Genomic DNA, 23850 nt, shown 5'->3' on the forward strand with positions numbered 1-23850 from the left:
TACATAATTATTTAAATCCTTATACATATATGTGTGCATGTATTGTAATAATTTAGCGATGGATCGATGTTCATTGTTCAGCTTGGATTGCACGTGAGGCTGTGGGTACACAAGTACGGGTGGTCCCGTGCCAGCTCTCTCCCCTCCGGCCCGCTTGGCACCGCGCGCACCTAAACGGTTGAGTAGAAGCGCGCGCGAGGTGGTTAATGGTATGGAAGAGAAAGCTGGTACTCGTAAAATGGACCTTGGTGCGTATGTACAGACTGTTATAACCTAACTACAGCGTACAAGCAAGGGTGACAGACTGTTGTAACTTACAGCGTACAAGCAAGCTGCAAATTACAGATCCCCAAAAAATTAAAAATTAAAAATTAAAAAAAAGCAGAGAGAGAGAGAGAGGGGAAGAGAAAGACGGACTTCCAATCACATATATATGTATGTATGTCTGAAACTAGCAGAGGCAAGAGAGACGGAGAAGCGTTCAAATTCAAAACGATTTACGTGCCTCCAATATCGGTGTCCGTCCACCCTCGCACTTTCTTTTTTCTTTCTTCCTCTCCTACATCGAATCTCCTCCTCATTCCAACTCTCCCCTTCCTCCATCTGTCCCCCCGCCAACCGTACGGACTCCCACTAAAACCTCTCTCTCTCTCTCTCTCTCTCTCTCTCTCTCTCTCTCTCTCTCTCTCTCTCCATTTATTTTCTAACGACTTAATTTGGCTGATCAGCAGGACATTTTGCCTCGTCGAAACTCCATCCACCGGTAGGTTTACAATCGGTCTCCCCCTGATCTCACTCTGGTTTTCTTTCGCTTCATTTATTGTCCAAGAGAATTAATTAACTCATCATTACCACTAAGTTTTCGTCTTTGATTTTCCTTGTTGGTTATGCATGCATGGCTCCTGCGTGCATGGATTAAAGACGAAGGCGCTATTTAGCACCAGCTGGATCATCATTTTAATTGCACCTGCTAATCAAACGTAAGCTGCTTTATCACCCGGTCTGCGATTGAGGAAAAATATTCAGTTCCATTTTTGCTCCATCTTTCCTGCTCTCTGTCGCACATGTAAAGAATTGGACGTTCCGTGTGTCGCTCTTCGTTTTCGATTAATTGATCCGGTCCAGAACCTAACCATGGATTATATATGATTTTATAATGTTCAGGATCTGATCTCAAAATAACTTCGTTCTTTCAATTCTCCTGAACATTTTCGGGGACCTAGATTGTGGTTGTTAACTGGAGCATCTCCTTTTTCTCTCTCCTATAAAATCCAAGTTAAATAAATGACGACCGTTTTTTCAATTTTTATATTGATTACTTGTTAACATCCTTGTTTTCGACTTACTGTCAACCAGTACTCTCCAAATTTTCTTCTCCTTTCCTACGTTTCTCTGCTGCCAAATGGAGCATTTTTCTAATCTCATTTTTTAAAAAATATTTATCGTGAGAGCGCTTTATTCTTCGTGCGGCTAGGGTCCAATTATCGAGTTATATATACAAACGCATAAACGTTTTAGTTCTGATTTTGTTTCTTGTTGTGGTTTGGCAGGTAGAGATTAAAACAGAGGGAAACACGTAAATTCCTTCCCCGGCCGAGGAGGTGACAGCAATGTCGACTTCCGAGTCGGTCCAACAGGCCCTGGCGAGGAAGCCATCTCGCAGCGCCGCCATGACCACCTTCTCCATGGAGGTCTTCGACAACGAGGTCGTCCCCTCGTCCCTTGCCTCTATTGCTCCCATCCTCCGAGTCGCTAACGAGATCGAAAGCGAGCGACCCCGAGTTTCTTATCTCTGTAAAGTTCTCTATATCTCCCTCTATCTGTACGTCTGTATGTACGCATGCACGTGTTTGTAACTAGGGTTTTGGTGAATGTGGATGTTGTGAATTCGGTTGTGTGACACTACGAGTGTGCCGAAAGTGATTTCTGCAAGACTGCAAGTGTATGTTTTTGCCAGTTTTTCTGAAAGTACATTTCTGGTTGGTTGCTGTGGAAGGTCGATTCTATGCGTTTGAGAAGGCGCACAGGTTGGATCCAAGCTCGAGCGGGCGTGGCGTGAGGCAGTTTAAGACAGGGCTCCTGCAACGGTTAGAAAGGGTACTGACTTCTCTGTCCTTTTTTATTTAAAAAAAATTAAATTTGAGTGATCTGAATCATTTAAAAAAAATCTGTTTTCCGATTAATAAGCTTATAGATTAGTTACTGCTGATCTTTATTTCCATCATCATCATTTTTACATTATTTTATATAATGTGATATTAGGTAATTAGATATTATTTATTATATTTTATTTATAAATGCATTATCTAACATTACATCAATAAAATATATAAAATTTAATAAATAGATTATTTCATAGATTAATACTTCGAGTATGTAACGTCTTGGGATGCTAGCTGAAAAGAGGACCAATTGATGTTTGTGAAGGCAACAGTGATTGCAACCCGAAGCGCGAGCGGTCCTACGTCAGGGAGAGGGATGGCATCTTATAAAATTATAAATCAGATTTAAATTTTATTTTACGGTAAAGTATATCTCAAAACCACGTCTAATCATACTATTTTATAAATTTATTTTTATAAATCTAATATTTTTCATAAATTTTTACTAATTTTAAATGTATCGTGTTAGTGGCGCCTAGCGATTATTTCTGGGCATGCCACTAATTCATTTCAATTTTTATTATTATTTTATTTTTAATATATTTAATTATTAAAAAATATATATAATTTTACTAATAATTATTTACTTAATTATTAAATAAAAAATTAAAATATTTAAACGGTAATATTGAACCGTAACTTTGAAGAACTCTATTAACATTTTCCATTTCTAATACTAGATGAATGAAGGTCAGGATCGGGGTGCCTTCATCCGGTAGATCATTAGGAACAATAGATTTATTTATTTATTTTGATGAAATTAGGAACATAGGTTTTGATTCTCAAGTTATGATCCGTTATTTTTTACCCAATTAGGGAATTAGCTAGGTCGATATACACCCCTATAGCTAAGTATTAAACTTAATTAACCTATTATATGACAGTTGATTAATCTATTATTTCTTCCTCATTTAATAGAAACACAACTATTGAAAATTTTCAGATTCCTGTAGATTTACGACGATTATTAGGTGTTAACTATAGACTAGGTTAAATCTTTGAGTTAGTTAGGACTTTTGTTTTTATTATGGGCAAATAAAAATAAAAGACAATTATATTTTTTTTAAATTTTTTTAATAAAAATAATATTAAAAAACTATATTTTAATAATATTTTAATTTTATAATATTTTTTATTCAATTTTTCTCTTTTATTTCTTAAAATCTCATAAAACATTAAACTATTTTATTACTATGTTACAAAATTTCCATCCCATCTTATTTTGTAAGAAGCCGTCCATCCGGATCCACCTGTTGGAACTTGCAACGAGTGTTTTGGTAAACTGGGGACATTTACGGTTTTACCTGCTCTCATGGAAAGAACAGGACCGTCAGTTTTCTTATAGGTTACTAAGGTTAGAGAGTAGGCTCGGTTTATAGGTGTTTTACTACGTTTTTTTTCCCCTTCTCTGAGTTAACCGATACTATGTCATTGTTGAGTGAAATATTATGGAAAATTGTAAACTTCCTTATTCCACCAGATTGAAGGCATGATTATATTATTTTCCGAAATGAAGAGATAATTTGATACCTTGTAAAAGGATAAGTGGGAGGTAAAGAATAATTTCCCCGTGCATTTTTCTGCCAGAATGACCCTTCCTTCCTTTTTCTCTCGACATTTTCTAAAAGCAGATTTCAATTGGACTATAATCTTGAGGCCGTAGTTATAGTACAGTTAGTATAATTATAGGTGACTAACATTTTTTTCATCTGAGCTCGACGATGAATACCCCATTTTATTTTTTAAACTAGTACAATACACCATTTTTTGTCAAACTAGCTGGGAAAATATTACATCTCATCAGAAGTGAATAGTTTGAATGTAGAAATTTGGAGGTAATCTTTTCTCACAGTCCATTTGAAGCGTAAGGAGAATTGGTTCGGTTTTTTTTTTGGCTCAGGACAATGCTTCTAGTCTTGCCTCTCGGGTGAAGAAGACGGATGCAAGGGAAATTGAAAGCTTTTATCAGCAATACTATAAACACTATGTTAGTGCTCTGGACCAAGGGGAACAGGCAGACAGGTATTTAAACAGTTACTATACTTCTGTTCTTGTTATTTTTCTCTTTTGTTTGTTGAGGACTGAAAGCTCCTGTAATATGCTTATTATATTCCAATTATCGACAGAGCTCAACTCGGAAAAGCTTACCAGACAGCTGGAGTGCTGTTTGAAGTGCTTTGTGCTGTTAATAAAACTGAGAAAGTTGAAGAAGTTGCTCCTGAGGTAGACTAATTAATTGTCATTTTATTTTGATGTTGTCCTGAAATCGGGTGATTTTCTGCCTTTGTCAGTCTTTTTTGCAACGCCCACTATCCGATGTAAGCTTGTTTGCACCAATGTCTCTATGAGCAGATTATCGCGGCCGCCAGAGATGTCCAAGAAAAGACAGAAATTTATGCGCCGTATAATATTCTTCCTTTGGATTCCGCCGGGGCTTCACAGTCTATCATGCAGCTTGAAGAGGTATTCCCCTGTTGTGAACAGCGTCTTGTTTTTTTATGCTTAGTTGAGGTGGCATTCAAGTTTCCTGCTTACTGTTTATACCAGGTTAAGGCTGCTGTGGCTGCACTGTGGAACACTCGTGGCTTGAGCTGGCCCAGTGCGTTTGAGCAACACAGGCAGAAAGCAGGAGATTTAGACCTCCTTGATTGGCTGAGGGCCATGTTCGGGTTCCAGGCATGTTTTAACCGAGACGAGAGAGAAAGATAGATACATGGGTGGATAGGGCCTAGGAGTCACTTTAAGATCTTCAGCAAGTGTCTAATGCATTTGGTTTATTTTTTCTGACTACAGAAAGACAATGTCAGGAACCAGAGGGAGAATTTGATTTTGCTACTTGCTAATGCTCATATAAGGCTTCATCCCAAGCCTGAACCTCTTAACAAGGCATGCCCCAATTTCTCATTTTTGAATTCTAGTTTTGTCTACACTTTTTATGCCCGGCAATTGTAGTTTCTTTTGTCCCTTTGATGACTGATGGTGATATGGCTGTTCGTGCATTTTTAAACGCTTGAGCAACTTTGAAGTTTAGAACTGAAGTGGGATATGTGTGTATGCATCAGCTAGTTACTTTATTGACAATATGAACAGTGTTTCATGAGATTTTTGGCTTTATTTTGGCTCACGATCATAAACCCTGAGCACTGTCTTATATGGCTAGCCTGCCTTATGTATGATTTTAAACTAATGGCCGTGGCTAAACCCTTCTTATATTTCTTTGAATTTTTATGCAGCTTGATGAACGTGCTGTTGATGCAGTTATGAGCAAGCTCTTCAAGAATTACAAAACATGGTGCAAGTTTTTGGGACGAAAGCACAGTTTACGGTGAGATAACCTTATCTACATTTTTACAGGTTCAACTTGAGCTCTTATGCATGATGTGGAACTTAATGCTAAAATAGACAATCCCATTCCCTATAGGCTTCCTCAAGGTCAGCAAGAGATACAGCAGAGAAAGTTGCTATACATGGGCTTATATCTTCTTATTTGGGGAGAAGCAGCTAACATTCGCTTCATGCCAGAATGTCTATGCTATATATTTCATAATGTGAGTACTGCTCTCATCTGTGTGGATTCCTTTCTTGGTAAATTTTCATCTGATTTTTCCATCCATTGTATCCATTATAGATTATTACATTTTTGATAATGATGGAGACTTTACTTTCAGATGGCTTACGAACTCCATGGCCTATTGGCTGGAAATGTTAGCATTGTCACTGGTGAAAATATTAAGCCTTCTTATGGTGGTGATGATGAGGCATTCCTGCGGAAGGTTATAACGCCCCTGTATCGTGTAATAGAAAAGGTATGTTCTTGCAAAATCATTTCTGCTGGTTCAAACTTCAGTTCTTTATTTTTGATATGAGAATGCTGCTGATGCCAGGAAGCCAAGAAGAGCAGAAATGGCAGAGCTTCTCACACTGCTTGGTGCAATTATGATGATCTGAATGAGTACTTCTGGTTTGTATGGGCTTGATATCAAGTTGCTGATTGAATATTGAGATTTTATTGCTTGTTTGGGCCTCCCTCCTTTTTGAAGATTTTATTTTTCCTTGCATTTTTCTAGGTCGTCTCATTGCTTCTCTCTTGGTTGGCCTATGCGCGATGATGGTGATTTTTTTAAATCAACACGTGATATAGTACAGGTATTCTAATACTCTGAGAAGTTCCTACCACATTTCTGAAATTAGTTTGTGGCTTCATCTTAAAATAACTACCATAACAGGGAATGAAGTGTTCGAGGGAAAAAGCTGGAACCACTGGCAAATCATACTTTGTTGAGACCAGAACTTTTTGGCACATTTTTCGAAGTTTTGATAGATTGTGGACCTTTTATATTCTGGCTCTACAGGTACTTTATTGCTACAGATTGGAAATCGAAATGCTAGGCTGAAGTTTCTTTTGTTGGCTCTTATTTAGTAAGCATGTATCTATACTCAATTTTTTTGATATGTATTACAGGGAATGATCATCATTGCCTGGAAAAAGATTAAACTGGTAGATATATTTCAAGCAAAAGTCCTATTCGATCTATCCACGATATTCATCACTGCTGCCATTCTTCGTTTCCTTCAGTGTATGTTATGCTCACTTACAGCTGCAATGCTCATTTATATTCAATTATTATTAATTCTTTATAAATAGACACTTTGAATATATGCTGCTTGTATCTCTCGTTCTAAGCATCTTGTACTGTAAAGTAGTTAGTTAGTGCTAGTGACAATGTTTACTTAAACTTGGAGAGAAGTCTGTAATTTATCCTAGTACTTTAAAATAAACATGAATTCCTGTTATGAATAAATCTGTCAATCATGTTTGAATCAGTGTCTAAAAGTAGATAATATAAGTTGGCAAAAAGAAGGAAGGAGAGAAAACTAATTGATTCTTGGAATAAGATTTTTTCAATACTTAGCAGTACTTATAAGCAGGATTTCCACATAATAAATATTTTCAAATAATATCCATTTTCCAAATGTACTTATATAGTTGCAAATGTTTTAGATGTTATCTGTAAAATAAATGCCTTTGAGGACTGGATATAAATCTGATTTATTTTTCATTTCTGCATTTTGTGGTTATTGCATTATTCTGGAGCCTTCTTATTGGCGGTTAATCTCACTTTGTTAAAAAAGATGCTTTCTTTGATAAATACATAAAAGAAGATGCTTCCTTAGATAAGGCAGAATGTGCATTCAAAAGGAAGTTACCTGGCTTCTTTCATTGATTTTCAAACACTTTCCCACTTTTTTTGACAAATTTGTGAACTTATAATGTCTTTTCCACAAAACTGGCAGTTTTTGTTTTTTGGACAAAGTATAGTTTCCACCCTTGAACCATGGTTGTTTTACACTTTGCACTCCAAACTACCACAATTGACACATTACACCAACTAACTACTAGAAACTGATAGCAACCTTGTCTGATTTTGGCTGTTAAGGTGGATGCAAAATAGGTAAAAATAGGCGGTGTGCCACAATAATTTTTTTATTTTTTATTTTTTAATTTCGGGGAACCTCCCAAGGCAGGGCCCTTCGGACCCACCTCTGCAGAGTAAACCGGGGTCCCCTGCACCTCACTCTCGGAAGTTTCCCCTATACGGAATTGGTTAAATCGTTGGCTTTTCACCAGGGAGTGTGGCCCCAAAGGATTGTTTGTACCCATGAGGTGTTGAACCTTGGACTTTGAAGCGAGTGATACGCTAAAACCAAGGCCTTCACCACTTGGGCCAACCCCCTTCGATCTTAACAAAGGGTGGGCATTGCAACTTTTTGTTCGTTTAAGGGTGCAATGTGCTCGTTTTGGCAGTTTAGGTGCAAAGTGTAAAATACTTTATAGTTTGAAAGTGGAAATTGGGGTTTCCCCTTGTTTTTCAAATATATTGCTCATGAGTTATAAATTATGGGATGTTGTGGCTATCTGTTGTAGTTGAGAACTTTTGCAAAGTAAAGATTCAAATGAGGTAGATTTTCCTTAATTTCTCCAAGTTGAACCTATTTGGATCCTGTTGGAAAGTGAAAAACAGTTTGGGTACACTATGTGAATGATGTATATGTGGAATTCATGGTGTCAGTTCATAGGGATAAATTATAGGACTCATCTAAACGCTTACATATACATTTAACATGTGATCAATTTATATTCGATTTTCTATTAGTATGTTGGCCAACGAGAAAGATGTACCTCTGAGACTGTCTATTATGGAGAAGCCATTGTAGCCAAATCACATTTGTCCCTTTTCTTTATTCCAAGCATCCAAACAAACCAGCAAAGGCTGCTGTGGCAGAGACAACAGCAAAAGCACTAGTCTCTGTTGATCACCTTCTTTAATCTGCATGTACTTAGATTTCACATTAAGTCCATTTGCAACTTTAATTGCATCTACTGGGAAGGTTGAACTCACCTGTTTTTGTTTTTCTTTTTGATTGGGACACGAAGGAGGAGGGTTAGGGTCCCAAATTGCTCAGGCATGGGACTTGATATGAGCTTTGTATAGTTAGGACTCTCCACAAAAGAAAGTTGTTATCATGGGAGCCAATGAAATAATAATCTCACGAATGCACTACCATCTCCCACTATAGGGAGAATAATTTGGTTTCGATGCAGCTGTTGGATCATTGCTTTACTCCTATATCTGCTATTGTTTTCAGCTGAGATGGTATTTGTATTTGAAGCAAGTTACAGCATTTTATGCCACTTCAATTTTGCAGCTGACAGTTTTTCTCATCTGTTTCCTTTATTTTGTTTTAGGTAATTTGGACCTTTTTCTGAACTTCCCAGGATATCATAGGTGGAGGTTCACTGATGTGCTGAGAAATATTCTCAAAATAATCGCTAGTCTTGCATGGGCCATTGTTCTTCCAGTTTTTTATCTGCACTCATCTAAAATGGCTCCTAAAAACATTAAAGATATGTTGTCATTTCTTGGTGAAGTGAAAGGCATTTCCCCTCTATATATCATGGCTGTAGCCATCTATTTGATCCCAAATTTACTGACAGCTGCTTTGTTCGTCTTCCCGATGTTCCGTCGTTGGATTGAAAACTCAGATTGGCATATCATTAGGTTCCTCTTGTGGTGGTCACAGGTAATTATGTTGCTCTGCGCTTCTTATATCCTATGTTTTATTGCATGTCTTTTATTATCATTCCTTAGGCTTGCCCAAGTTCTTAACTGGTAGGGCATTTGTTAAGCAAGCCAGTTGCAAGAGACTATAAGATGAAAGTAGCTGGGAAATCAACTTTAGCAAATATTTTATGAAATTGGGAAAAAAAATATTCTGCCTTGTTCACAACTGCAGACAGTGTTTCAAAAGTTTTGTGCGCGTGGGAGAGTGGAATCCATGCGCTTATGTTGTGAAGCAATTAACTTGCTCCCTATCAAGTAGATGTTTAACTAATAACACATTCAAAAAGTCCTTAGCACATGAACATAGTACCTTTATGTTTTCGAGTATGTTGCGGGTCAACAAAGATAACTAATAGATGAGATGGGTTAAAATCTGTTGAGTGTACTCTTATAGCTAAATTTGTACTTTGAAGGGCAACGTATTGAGAATCAAATAATGTTGCATTCTTTTCAATTTTATTTTATTTTTCCTTATTTTTTCGGTGCCTCTGTTTTTCACAGAATTTTGTCAATAGGGAGTATGATAATTCCGATAGATACAGAAAAGAAAAAGAAAAGATACAAACTATGGGATTCGGAATTCAGTTCTAGGTCATGTTTTGTACCGACACCATTGGATTAGAAATAACTTTTGCCTGGCTGAGGCTTCAAACATAATAGTTTGAACTTAAAATTCACTTAAAAATTCCCTTATTTGTTTTCAGCATCCCCAGGCCATAATAAATACTGTTATATCACTTTCTCACTTTTATGCAGCCAAGAATATACGTTGGGAGGGGAATGCATGAAAGTCAATTTGCCCTGATAAAGTGCGTATGACGTGGAAACACACTAATCTTTATCCAATGATTTACAGTTCGGTATTTCAGTTTTTTGTTGGGTAGAAGTTTGCTTCATTTGTGTAGATAATTTTCTGATTTCAGGTATACTATTTTTTGGTTGGTACTTCTGAGTTCCAAGTTTGCATTCAGCTATTTTGTCCAGGTATTGGTCAGTTGGTGATTCTGAATCTTTCTATGTAAAAGAGATATGGGAGGTGGTTGGATTTTCAGTTAAGCATTTTGTCTCTTTTTGTCTAGATAAAACCATTGGTGAGGCCAACACATGACATAATGAATATTCATCGTATTGACTATGACTGGCATGAATTTTTCCCTGAAGGTATCTATATGCTGTTTCTTCATTCTTTTCATGTTTTCCAACTTAGTGGCCAGTTTATGCTCAGGTTCTGTTGTCAATGCAGCAAAAAAGAACTATGGAGCACTTGTGGCACTCTGGGTACCAGTGATATTGGTATGTGTTACTATATCTTTTCGAATTTCATTCTGACATTTTGTTACTTTGTTCAGTTTGTCAGGGATGACACTTCCTACAGTGTCCTTTGGCAATGCATCTCATATCACATTGTAAGTTCAATGCAGGTCTATTTCATGGACACTCAAATTTGGTATGCCATTTGCTCAACCATATATGGTGGTGTTCTGGGGGCATTTGATCGTCTAGGAGAGGTGACCCATTAGAATGATCTTTTTTTCTGTGTTTTTTTCTGTCCTAAATTATTCATGACATTTTTTATTGTATTACATAATGGATCATCATGCATCCTTTAAATTGAATTATCTGCCCATTTTGTTTTGCGTTCATACTTCTCTATTTTTTTTTTTGTAAGCACAAAAGATTGGCCAAAGCTAGATTAATTGGTCCCTTTTTTATTTTCCAACAATACCTGGGTAGCATTACTCAATATCGGTGCTCTTGATAGTTGGATCAAGGATTACAGAATCGAAATGTGGACTTTTGGGTTGTTCATTTTGAGTTTTACTGAAGTCATTGTGATTTACCTCCCACATTAAACTGTCAAGGAGGCATAAGAGAATTTCTAGAAGTGGGAGATGTATCATATCAAGACTACGCGACATTCTATATTTATCTCTACATCTTGGTAAACTATATTCTGCTTGATGGCTACATTGTCAGTGAATCATTAGGGTGGTATTCCAGGCTTCGTTAAACTCTCTCTCTCTCTCTCTCTCTCTCTCTCTCTCTCTCTCTCTCTTCAATTTTAACAGGCACAATCTTTCCAGAATTAATAAATATTAACATACGGCCATCATTTTCTTTTAATTTAAGCGAATAGCTTAGTCTTCCAGTCGTATCATTGGGCAATTGATGCATCTCACTTATGTTACTGAGGAAACCCTTGGATTGATTTAATTTTATGTGATCAATGAGATAAAATATGATAGTGGCATTGCAACAACTCCATGGCTTGTAGACTTATGCGCAACTATTTTGACTTGAGCTTTGAGGCCGGCCAGTTTATGTTATTTTCTTTTTTTCTTTTTACAGATACGAACACTTGGCATGCTAAGGTCAAGGTTCCAGTCCTTACCTGGCGCATTCAACACATATTTGGTGCCTTCTGATAGGTCACAGAAACGGGGATTCTCTTTATCTAAGCGTTTTGCTGAGGTTGCACTTGTGCATTCAAAACTTTTGTATATTATTAATTACCCTAAGTTGAGTAGAGACATATGTGTGTACTCTTCATGTTTAATTAAAATCTTATTCTTTTATAGATCACGACAAGCAGGAGAAGTGAAGCTGCCAAATTTGCTCAGTTGTGGAATGAAGTAATATGTAGTTTCCGTGAGGAAGATCTACTAAGCGACAGGAAATGCCCTTGAACCAGTTTACTGTTTTTCAGCCATACTATCTTTTTATTCATAATGCAGTTTAACTGAGTGGCTCCTTTTAAATGCAGGGAAATGGATCTTTTGATAGTTCCTTATTCATCAGATCCAAGCCTGAAAATAATTCAGTGGCCACCTTTTTTGCTTGCCAGCAAGGTTAGTGTAATCCTTCTTCAAAATATACTGTATCTGTCACTGCTTTTTATTTTGACTGTTTGTCTACATTGAAGATCCCAATAGCATTGGATATGGCTGCTCAATTTCGATCCAAGGACTCTGATCTTTGGAGGCGCATATGTGCGGATGAATATATGAAATGTGCTGTGATTGAATGCTATGAATCTTTCAAGCATGTTCTGAATGCCTTGGTGGTTGGCGAAACAGAAAAAAGGTTGTTATTGGCACCTCTTGGTTACTAATTTGTAAAGTATATATTCAACCAATCCTAGATTCTATACCAAAATAAACAAATTTAATGTATGTGATTCCTATAAAGTGTATATCCTAGTTATATTTCAAGATTTCCAATTTTCTTCCACCTGGCTGACACTAATGCATAATAATTAACAGGATAATGGGCATCATCTTCAAAGAAGTTGAAAGTAACATTTCAAAGAATGCACTTCTTGTAAATTTCAGAATGGGCCCTTTGCCTACTCTTTGCAAGACATTTGTGGAGCTGGTGGGGATCTTGGTGAGTTTTTGGAGAAAAACTACTTGTCATAGCCAGAGTTTGTGGTTGTGTATGCATGACCATCATATAATAGAAACTCCTGTCTTCCTTTCCTTTTGCAGAAAGACGGTGATCCATCCAAGAAAGATACAGTGGTGTTGCTGCTGCAAGATATGCTAGAAGTAGTTACTCGTGATATGATGGTGAATGAGATCCGGTTCGTTAACTTTGTTGCAATCAGTCTGTTCGGAAATTATGTTAGAAGTTTAATGGTATAATCTGGATATATTCATATATTATGGTGCTTGCTTTCTCTCATATAGTATATGTCATTCAGTGAACTGGTAGAAGTTGGTCATAGCACCAAGGATTCTGGAAGGCAACTTTTTGCTGGCACCGATGCCAAACCTGCTATAGCGTTCCCTCCTATAGTCACTGCACAATGGGAAGAACAGGTAAATTATTAAAAGTTACTGATAGCAATGGAAGTATAAATTCTACATTTGATTTTTTTGTAAACATTACACAATTTTGTTGCATGCTACTGTTTGTAGATAAGACGCCTCTATATACTATTGACGGTGAAGGAATCAGCCCTTGATGTACCAACAAATCTTGAAGCACGCAGACGGATTGCGTTTTTCACAAATTCATTGTTCATGGATATGCCACGTGCTCCACGAGTTCGTAAAATGCTCTCATTCAGGTCTGATATATATTTCAATTGATGGCTTCAAATATTTGTCCACTCTGTCTTGGTTGGTTCTTTCTGAAAAAATCAGCCATTTGAAGTATTGCTTCTAGACATGTGCTCATAGAAAAATAACAACGTTTATGGGCCAGAAGTATACTTGCTGAAAGTTATCAAATAGTGGGCTAATTATCAAGGGACATAATTATACTTGCCAAAAATTATTAGTACTCCTATGAATTTTACTTGTGTGTCTATATCAAATATTGGTACCCACCTGTGTTAGTTTCTGTAAATTTTGCTTGCCATATTAGATGCAATTACAGATGCCTAGCGAATGTGTCATAGCTTATTCTTCATGATACTACAATTACTTTTGAGTTTCCGATAAATTGTTTCAGGAATTGCAGATGAAGCCATTAAGCTTTTGATTATTATTATTAGCCTTGTCACATGGTTGCTAAATCATTTTTCTTGCATTGAAAGTGTCTTGACTCCATACTATAGCGAGGAAACTGTCTATTCTAAAGCTGACCTTGAGATGGAAAATGAAGATGGTGTATCAATCATATATTACCTGCAAAAGATTTTCCCAGGTTTGTGATATGTGAATATGCACTCTTAACACTGTTTAACGGTGTACCTTAACTATGTTTAAAGTGAATTCGTTTTGCTTGGTGTTACTAATTTAGAAATCATATTGTGACTTGATTAGATGAGTGGAATAACTTCATGGAGCGACTGAATTGCAAAAACAATAGTGAGATATGGGAAAATGAAGAGAACATATTGCATCTTCGTCACTGGGTCTCTTTAAGGGGACAAACTCTGTGCAGAACAGGTATTTATGCTTTATTCTCTCAATTAATTACATCTACTGGTTTTGGTCTTCAGTCTAAGTATATTTTAGCATTGCAGTTAGGGGGATGATGTACTACCGACGGGCTTTGAAGCTTCAGGCTTTTCTTGACATGGCTACTGAAACTGGTTAGTGTATAGTAGCTTTTTCTTTTTTAACATCTGGCTAAGAGTGATAATCATGTGTGAAGCATGGGCTTCCTGATGCCTTTGTACCTGTGGCCTCTACTTTTTGTTGATGTGTGTTTACAACTTATTTTTTTTCTCCTCAGATGCAGCCTATTGTCTACTTTAGTATGTTGTCTTTTGGAGGTGATTATGTTGGCATCTAACTCTTTTTTTCTTTTCTTCACAATCAGAGATACTTGAAGGCTACAAGGCTGTCACAATTCCATCAGAGGAAGATAAGAAAAGTCAGAGATCGCTATATGCGCAATTAGAGGCTGTGGCTGACATGAAATTCACCTATGTTGCTACATGTCAGAATTATGGGAATCAGAAGCGCAGTGCAGATCGCCGTGCAACAGATATTCTTAATTTGATGGTTAAGTATGTTCTCCATCTGATGAAGCTGATAGTGTCATGCAATTTGATTTCTTTGAGGATTTTGATGCTGCATTCATTGTGCTCAAGTAAATGATTCTTGATCCTTCTTTGTACAGTAATCCCTCTCTTCGTGTGGCATATATAGACGAAGTTGAGGAGAGAGAAGGCGGAAAGGTACAGAAGGTTTACTACTCTGTATTGGTCAAAGGTGTTGATAACCTAGATCAGGTGACTACTCTTTCAAACACTGAACGTGACTGTTGTTTTGATTTACAATCACAAAACTGACCATTGTTGTATCTTCTTTAAAGGAAATCTATCGGATAAAATTGCCAGGATCGGCAAAGGTAGGGGAAGGGAAGCCTGAAAATCAGAACCATGCTATAATTTTTACTAGAGGGGAAGCTGTCCAGACCATCGACATGAACCAGGTTAGTCAATAGAATTTTGAAGTCATCATGGTTCCACTATCTATTATTTGGGCCAACCGTGATAATTTACTTTGTCAATTTCTCATAGGATAATTACTTGGAAGAAGCTTTTAAGATGCGTAACCTTTTGGAAGAGTTTAATGAGGACCATGGAGTGCGTCCACCTACGATTTTGGGAGTTCGTGAGCATATCTTTACCGGAAGGTTGGATGAAGTCCATTTATCGAGAGATCTTTTTTAATCTTAATATTTTGATCCAATACAACATTATTTCTAAACATTCTAGCATCTGCACTACAGTGTATCTTCATTGGCTTGGTTTATGTCAAACCAAGAAATGTCATTTGTTACCATAGGCCAAAGAGTTCTTGCAAGACCTTTGAAGTACGTTCTCTCTCTTGTCTTGTCTTTTCTATTTTTTATTAATTAAGGTTCCCAAGGCAATTACTTTTTAAGTTTTTGCCTCATCTTGAACAGCAAGCCAGAATTGATTTGACATTTTCCATAGTGAGAACAGAGTTGGGATGAATGAATGGTTATTGTAATTGTACATTATACCCATAGATTACTTGAAAAGCTTGTCATGGATGCTCAAAATATAATTTTTTTGAGCTTCATTTGGTAATGAATTTTATAACCTCTCTCTCTCTCTCTCTCTCTCTCTCTCTCTCACTCACACACACACACACACACACACACCCTCTTTTAATGTTTGGAATTCACATTTTCCCCCAAGACCCAGCTACTATCAATATTTGGACAGTTTTTAGTATACTAGGTATATTGGAATGGGAAACTAACTTCTTGTCGTTGCCATTGTCATGAAAATCATCTAAATAAATATTTTGCAACAAAATTTTATATTCGGCTTTACTGTATTGGTTGTTCGTAGGGTTCGGTTCCACTATGGTCATCCAGATGTATTTGATAGAATATTCCACATTACTCGTGGTGGCATCAGCAAGGCTTCTCGTGGCATCAACCTGAGCGAAGACATATTTGCAGGTAGCGTCCTCAAAACTTCCATTTTCTCAGAGATAATACTTCTTAATGTGTGCTTGACCTATGCAGGTTTCAATTCAACTTTAAGACGAGGGAATGTTACTCATCATGAATATATCCAAGTTGGAAAGGGTAGAGATGTCGGGCTCAACCAAATCTCACTCTTTGAAGCGAAAGTGGCCTGTGGTAATGGAGAGCAGACACTGAGTAGGGATATCTATCGATTAGGGCATCGTTTCGACTTTTTTCGCATGCTGTCGTTTTATTTCACGACAGTAGGATTCTACGTCAGTGCTATGGTAATAACCACAGAAAGTAAATTTAAATTGGTTATAGATCACCACATTTCTCCTGTTTTTGTGAACCACCCCTCCCCTGCCCTCCCAATGAAGAGAAAAAAGTAAAGAAATTAGGTTGTGTACCATTTACATCAATTTAATATGTAAAGGACAAGCATGAATATGAAGGAGGACACATCGCTAAGTGCTTAAATTTTCATTTAGAAAGTTAACCAATTTTTCATCTGCTAAAATGGACACTTCCTTCTTTTTATGCAGATGGTTGTCATTACAGTCTATTTTTACTTATATGGCAAACTTTACCTGTCATTGAGTGGATTGGAGAAGGAAATAGTTAGGTTTGCCAGGAAAAAGGGAAATGATCCTTTAAAGGCAGCAATGGCTTCGCAATCTCTTGTTCAAATAGGTCTTTTGATGACCTTGCCCATGGTCATGGAGATTGGACTGGAGAGAGGGTTTGGAACTGCATTAGGTGACATAATAATCATGCAGATGCAGCTAGCTGCAGTTTTCTTCACGTTCTCACTTGGAACAAAGGTCCATTACTTTGGGCGCACCATCCTGCATGGTGGGGCAAAGTACAGAGCAACTGGGCGTGGTTTTGTGGTTCGGCATGAGAAGTTTGCAGAGAACTATAGGCTGTATTCAAGGAGCCACTTTGTGAAAGCGTTGGAGCTTATGATATTGCTTATAGTTTATAGGATATATGGTTCAGCTGCTCCTGATCCTACATCTTATACCCTCCTCACATTTTCCATGTGGTTTTTAGTGACTTCTTGGTTGTTTGCTCCTTTCCTCTTCAACCCTTCAGGCTTTGAATGGCAGAAGATAGTGGAAGATTGGGATGATTGGACAAAGTGGATAACTAGCCGAGGCGGAATTGGTGTGCCAGCAAATAAGAGCTGGGAATCCTGGTGGGATGAGGAACAGGAGCATCTGCAGTATACTGGATTTTTTGGTCGGTTCTGGGATATTGTTCTTGCTCTGCGCTTATTTGTCTTTCAATATGGAATTGTATATCACCTACATGCAGTAGGAGAAGACACAAGCATTAAAGTAAGTTCAGCAGCTGGCTATCGACATTTAATTCATATTTCCATGAATTTTGTTCCCTGAAAAAGATGCAAGATTGTTACACTAAAAACTTCAATCCTTCTGTAAACTAAGCTCTTGCCCTTCGTTTAAAATTTTGAAAGTTTCCTTGCAACAATGTCTGTAAAGTTCCAGTAAAATAATAAAATTAGGACCCAAGTGCTGTTATGATAGATGCACTCCGGTGCATGCAGAGGAAGCACCTGGTTGCAGCTCATGGCTGAGTTACAAGACTCGGACTGTTTGGATAGATAGAATAAATAACTACTGCCATCTGCTTTTCCCCACCATAGATGAGTTCAAACGAAAAATTTATTTTGGAATGGGTTAGAAGATCTTGTGAAGTTGAGGATTTGAAAATTCATAAAAAATACTTTCCCAACAAAGAAATTTTCTTCCTAAAATTATTTATTTATTTTTATGTTGTTGCAGGTTTATGGTCTATCCTGGCTGGTCATTGTAGCAGTCGTGGTCATCTTAAAGGTTAGTCTCAACCTCCGAGAACTTCATCTGAATTGTCTTTGGTCATGGCTTGGACTTATATTTCATTGGATGGTAAATATTGGACTGCAGATCGTGTCGATGGGAAGCAAGCTGTTCAGTGCAGATTTCCAGCTGATGTTCCGTCTGATGAAGTTAGTCCTTTTTATCGGATGCGTATTCACCGTTTTTGTGCTATTTACGGTGGTAAATCTCACAGTCGGAGACATCTTTGCGAGCCTGCTGGCATTCTTGCCAACAGGATGGGCACTTCTGCAGGTACGACTCATTTATTGTTTTTCTTTTTCTTTTATTTTCCTATAAACCATTCTCCGCAGTCCGCATAGTTTCTCTATATTCTTGCATCTCTGGCTTGAGACCACGTCGGAACGAATTTTGCATTTTCTAGTTTCATTGAGTTGAAAGCATTTTAGAGAAACAAGGAGTTTGTTTTCAACTAGTCATTGAAGTGTTGGCTTTGTACGACAGATAGCACAGGCATGCAGGCCGTTCGTAAAGGGCATTGGAATGTGGGGATCAGTGAAAGCTCTAGCAAGAGGTTATGAATACATTATGGGGATAATAATCTTTGCGCCCGTGGCCATGCTGGCCTGGTTCCCATTCGTCTCAGAGTTCCAGACCAGGCTGTTATTCAACCAAGCTTTCAGCAGAGGCCTTCAGATTCAACGAATTCTGGCTGGTGGCAAGAAGAACAAGTAAAACCACCCATGCAGCATCAACATGATCTTCCCAAAAGAGATGAGAAAAAGGAGATGAGGGCTTTTTTTCGGAAGTTTTAGTCGTTGAAGAGAATAATCAGGAAATGAAAACGCAGCATGCTTTATCTAGTGTGATATCTCCATCTCCTGCTCGGGACGCCTCTTTACATGTTGCGGGAAGTAACTGTGTTTTTGGTCCTTGTGAGGTCCTCACACTCGACAATAAAGGCTTCAATCCAAAGTTTACAAACCCTTTGTTACTTGGTACGTGAATTGTGAGCAATATGCAATTAAAATGTATATCCAGTTGGCATCATTATTTCTTTTGTTTTCCAACCTTTTTGCAAATGAAAGCATGAACATTTCAAACCCTAGGGGTTCAGCCCAAGTGGTAAAGGCCGGGTTTGGAGGCATGCTCTCCTAGGTCTAAATTCAAATTACCTTGGGTACAAACAATCTCTAGGGATTATCGGATTAAGAAATTTTTCTCTTAAATTATCTGAGGAGCACTTGCAGGAAATTTCTTGTCGAGAGTTTATGCACCATCGGGATTAGTCAGGGCGCTATTCCCATTTCTCTTTCATGAAAGCGTAAACAAGGATACTCCAATATTTAACACAAATTTGAATAGTATTTGCAGTATGGAGTAACTAATGAAACATCATTTGAGAACATAGAATAGACTCGGGAGAGAACAAAAAATCTTAAAGAACTGAAAACATTCACATAGCTAGTCATTTGATTTAAAAATGGTAGCAATGCTTTAAAACTAATCAAAGACAGAACTTCAGGAAGGGTAATTAGAAGAGGAAGAGATTTTTTTTTTTTTTTTTTTAAAAAAAAAAAGAAGGGAAGTGGAAATCACGATCAAATTCATTGATCTTCATCAATAAAGCATATGGCCACGTACACAAATTTCCTTAAGTCACTGTATTCATTTCCTAAAACCAAGAGGTGCAAATTAGAGGATTAAAATTAAAAGAGACTTCTTTTTGCACTAACAATTAGAGAGCAAGACAGGTCAGACTTGTTTACTCCCCAAATTGAGTAACTGTCAGATGGGTCACAATTGTTGCGGCACGATGTAGGGGACGTCAAGGAGACCCACTTCTTTAGTTATAGATTGTAATTGTATATTGATTAGCAGTGGGAGATAAATCCTGTAACTTTGCATGAAACCTCCAAGTGGCAGTGACCATTCTCAAGCACCTATGGCACAAACAGCTTGTGCCACCACAGAAGTGAGGAGTCAGATTAGGAGTCACAAGCAACTTTTGTGATGAACAATACCTGTCATTAATAAAAATAAGGCTCTCTAGGAATATTTCCAATTGGAGTGGGGATTATTTGAGCCATTTACAGCTCCAAGTCCATTAAGCAACCTGCTAGCCAATTCCTCTTGTTGGAGGTTCACACTAGCACCCTAAGGCATCAATGGCGAGCTTACTATAGAGACAACTACAAATCATGCACAAAATCCTCCTTAGAATTGTCTGTTATACTAAAATCATAGCAGTTATAAATTATTTAATTCTTTCCTTATTTGTCAACTTGTACAGCTCACGGTAGCTTAAGTTTAGGAGCAATTATCTTGCCTACAAACGTGTATATATTCTGTATTCCATCTCTAATGAAATTGTATGAGTCTACTTTCTAATTCTGGGTGTTTCCTCTATATGGTATTAGTCTAAAAGCCACCAAACCTCTACCGAGTTTTTTTTTCTTCTAATTCCTCTCTTCCCTTCCACTTTCACCATGGCCAACTCTTCTTCAGAAAACACCCCAATAGCCATCAATGCTACCCAACAAATACTGCAAGACTCACACCAACCAATTTTCCTTCCTGGCATGCTCAGTTTGAGTCACTCCTCCTCGGTTATAACCTCTATGGTTATGTTGATAAAACTCATAGATGTCCCCTTCAACCAACAACACCTAATGCAGCTGCTACTATAGCTTATTAGCTTTGGTTTCGTCAGGACAAACTTATTTTAAGTGCCATTCTGACCTCTGTCTCTCCAGCTGTGATACCGCTCATAGCAACATCAAAGACATCTCATCAAGCTTGGACTAAACTCACCAAGCTCTATGCTAGTAGATCAAGGACTCGTGTGATGTAGCTGAAAGAGGATCTCACCCTCACACAGCATGGCACTCGCACAACAACAGAGTATCTCTACTCTATCAAAACAATTCCTGATGAACTTCCCTCATTGATGCTCCTCTATCTCAAGATGACATCACTTTATATGTTTTGCATGGATTAGTCTCTGAATATCGTGACATTGTTGCCCCCATTCGAGCCCGTGAATCCTCTCTCTCCTTTGAAGAATTACATGATCTCTTAATTGGTCATGAGGCATATCTCTGAAGACTTGATTCAACTGCACAATCCTTGGTGCTAACAACAAATACTACTCAACGTCGAGACTCTCGTGCTTCCAAACCACAGAACTCGTCATCATCAAAGCATGACTTCAGGTTCAAAAGTAAGCAATCAGAGCAGTATAAATACCCACCAAAATGTCAGTTCTGTGATCAACAAGGGCATATTGTAAAATATTGCCCCAAGCTGCAGTAACAAGAACCACATGTGAACTGCACTACTGCTACTCGAAGCCCAGACAAGCATTGGCTTCTTGACTCAGCAGCCTGCCATAACATCACCTCTTAGGTTTCCAATCTCCAACTTCACACTAAATATGATGGTACTGATGAGGTTATTATTGGAGATGGATTAGGTTTGCCCATTACTCTCTTTGGTTCCCTCACTTTATCTTTCCCGAAAAGTTCAAGAAACACTTTGTGTGCTTGATATAAATAAGAACTTGATTTCTGTCCATCACTTCACCAAGCAAAATAATGTTTTACTTGAATTTCATCCCAACTTTTTTCTTGTGAAGGATCGGAAAACGGGGGAGATAATTCTTCAAAGCCCATGTGAGCATGGCATCTATCCTCTACCTTCATCATCTATTGCTACACCTGTTGCACTCATTCATGAAAGAACCTCTGCAACTGGTTGGCACCAAAGACTAGGCCACCCATCTTCAAAAGTTGTTAACATAATTATTAGTTGTTTTTCTCTTCCAACTACTTCTTCTGATTCAAATTCCACCCATTTTCAATCGTGTCTAATTAATAAAGCTCATCAGTTGCCTTTTCATAAGCATGGTTTGACTAGTAAAGCTCCATTTGATTTGATATACATGGATGTATGGGGACCTTCACCTACTGCCAGTCTCAATGGTCATCGTTTTTATGTCATTCTTGTCGATCACTTCACAAAATACGTGTGGTTCTTTCCATTACATCAAAAATCTGATGTGAAAAATATATTTCAACATTTCTACAAAATGATTGAAACCAAATTTCAAATAAAAATTAAAGGAGTATATTTTGACAATGGGGGAAAATTTGTTGCCCTGAAATCCTTCTTCATTCATAATGGCATTAGCTATTACACAACAGCCCCCCATACACCACAACAAAATAGGTTCTCAGAGCGTAAACATAGACACATTGTCGAGATGGGCAAAACTCTTCTTACTCATGCTTCTCTTCCCTCAGAATATTGAGCCTATGCTTTTGCCACTGCCACATATTTGATTAATAAGCTCCCTTCACCCGTTCTTCAACATAAAACATCACTTGAAGCTCTTTTTAACCAAAAACCTCAGTATGAAAAACTGAGATTTTTTGGCTGCCTCTGTTTTCCATGGCTTAAGCCTTACAACACTCACAAGCTACAAGACAAATCTGTCCCATGCCTCTTTCTTGGCTACTCAACTAGTCAAAGTGCATACTTGTGCCTTTATCTCCCAACTCAGCGTCTCTATACTTCTAGGCATGTCATCTTTGATGAAAATGTCTATCCTTTCAAAAAAGAGGCAGCTCACAAATCAAGTATACTATCATCTCCAGAAAATGAATTCATCTCGGGACCACTTTTGCAGCTTGTCTCCAAGTATAACATACATGTCTCACGGCCTCAAGAAGAAATTTCTCCTGCTTCTTCCCCTTCCATTAAAGTACAAGAGCCAGTAATTCCAATTTCAAATCAGGTAACTCCAGAAACTTTTCCTCCTTCATTACCACAGCCACCACGCACCATCATCACAAGATCCATGAATAACATTTTTCAACCCAAAACAAATTCACCACACCTCCAAGCATTCAATACCTGAATCCCAAGAGCCTACATGTGTCAGTCAAGCTCTAAGGGATCCAAACTAGTGCAAGGCTATGTTAGATGAAGTCACAGCACTTCTTCATCATGGGACTTGGGACTTAGTTCCTCCTACTCAAGATCAAAATCTGGTTGGCTGTAAATTTGTGTTTCGAATTAAGAGAAATTCTGATGGCACAATAAATTGATACAAAGCAAGACTTGTTGCTAAAGGCTTTTATCAAATACCTGGAATCGACTACTCTCAAACCTTTAGTCCAGTTGTGAAACCAGCTACAATTAGGCTTATTCTAAGCATTTCTGTCATACATGGATGGTCAATGCGACAACTAGACATCAACAACGCATTTTTGCTTGGGTCTCTTGATGAGACTGTTTTCATTCATCAACCTCCCGGGTTTGAGGACTCCTCTAAACCTCATCATGTATGCAAGTTGAAAAAGAGTATATATGAGTTGAAGTAAGCCCCACGGCAGTGGTACCAAGCTCTAAGGGATGCCCTCCTCAGCTTTGGCTTTATTCACTTGGCAACTGATAACTCATTGTTCATTTTTAATTCTAATGAAATTTTGTGTTACTGTCTTGTTTACATTGATGATATAATAGTCACAGGCAATAACAACAAGTTTACAAATGAGATTATTGCAAAGCTGGGCACTACTTTCTCAGTCAAAGATATGGGCAACTTGAACTTCTTCTTAGACATCGAGGACCTTCCCACAGCAAAAGGACTCTTCTTGTCCCAACACAAAAATGTTCGGGAGCTATTAATGAAAACATCAATGGATAATGTTGCCCAGATGACTAACACAAGAGGGGGGGTGAATTGAGTTGTATTAAAAAAATAATAATTATAAATAAAATATATAATATAAAATAGAAACAAAATAT

The 23850-nt window shown here is 37.7% G+C and overlaps 1 protein-coding gene and 1 non-coding gene across 2 annotated transcripts; both read left to right on the forward strand.

Annotated features, from left to right (window-relative positions):
* Positions 1-459: 459 nt before the first annotated feature.
* LOC122303397 (callose synthase 5) lies at positions 460-19106 on the forward strand. The gene is made up of 44 exons (XM_043115173.1): positions 460-763; positions 922-980; positions 1551-1794; positions 1997-2097; positions 4063-4184; positions 4289-4385; positions 4515-4625; positions 4710-4838; positions 4956-5048; positions 5396-5487; positions 5584-5710; positions 5831-5968; positions 6047-6123; positions 6230-6308; positions 6389-6514; positions 6625-6739; positions 8911-9245; positions 10043-10095; positions 10210-10270; positions 10366-10447; positions 10530-10579; positions 10708-10794; positions 11636-11758; positions 11866-11960; positions 12051-12135; positions 12210-12370; positions 12550-12673; positions 12775-12869; positions 12990-13107; positions 13207-13358; positions 13830-13939; positions 14059-14184; positions 14262-14330; positions 14561-14750; positions 14864-14975; positions 15059-15178; positions 15267-15382; positions 15479-15562; positions 16071-16183; positions 16250-16479; positions 16738-17535; positions 18004-18054; positions 18145-18330; positions 18541-19106. The coding sequence occupies exons 3-44, from the start codon at positions 1611-1613 to the stop codon at positions 18769-18771; spliced, it is 5748 nt and encodes a 1915-aa protein (XP_042971107.1). The 5' UTR covers positions 460-763; positions 922-980; positions 1551-1610; the 3' UTR covers positions 18772-19106.
* LOC122305933 lies at positions 14259-14337 on the forward strand. The gene has a single exon (XR_006241364.1). It is a non-coding gene; the product is annotated as a small nucleolar RNA J33 (small nucleolar RNA).
* Positions 19107-23850: the final 4744 nt, after the last annotated feature.

The sequence above is a fragment of the Carya illinoinensis genome, chromosome 3 (assembly GCF_018687715.1).
Source record: "Carya illinoinensis cultivar Pawnee chromosome 3, C.illinoinensisPawnee_v1, whole genome shotgun sequence".
NCBI classification, from domain to species: domain Eukaryota; kingdom Viridiplantae; phylum Streptophyta; class Magnoliopsida; order Fagales; family Juglandaceae; genus Carya; species Carya illinoinensis.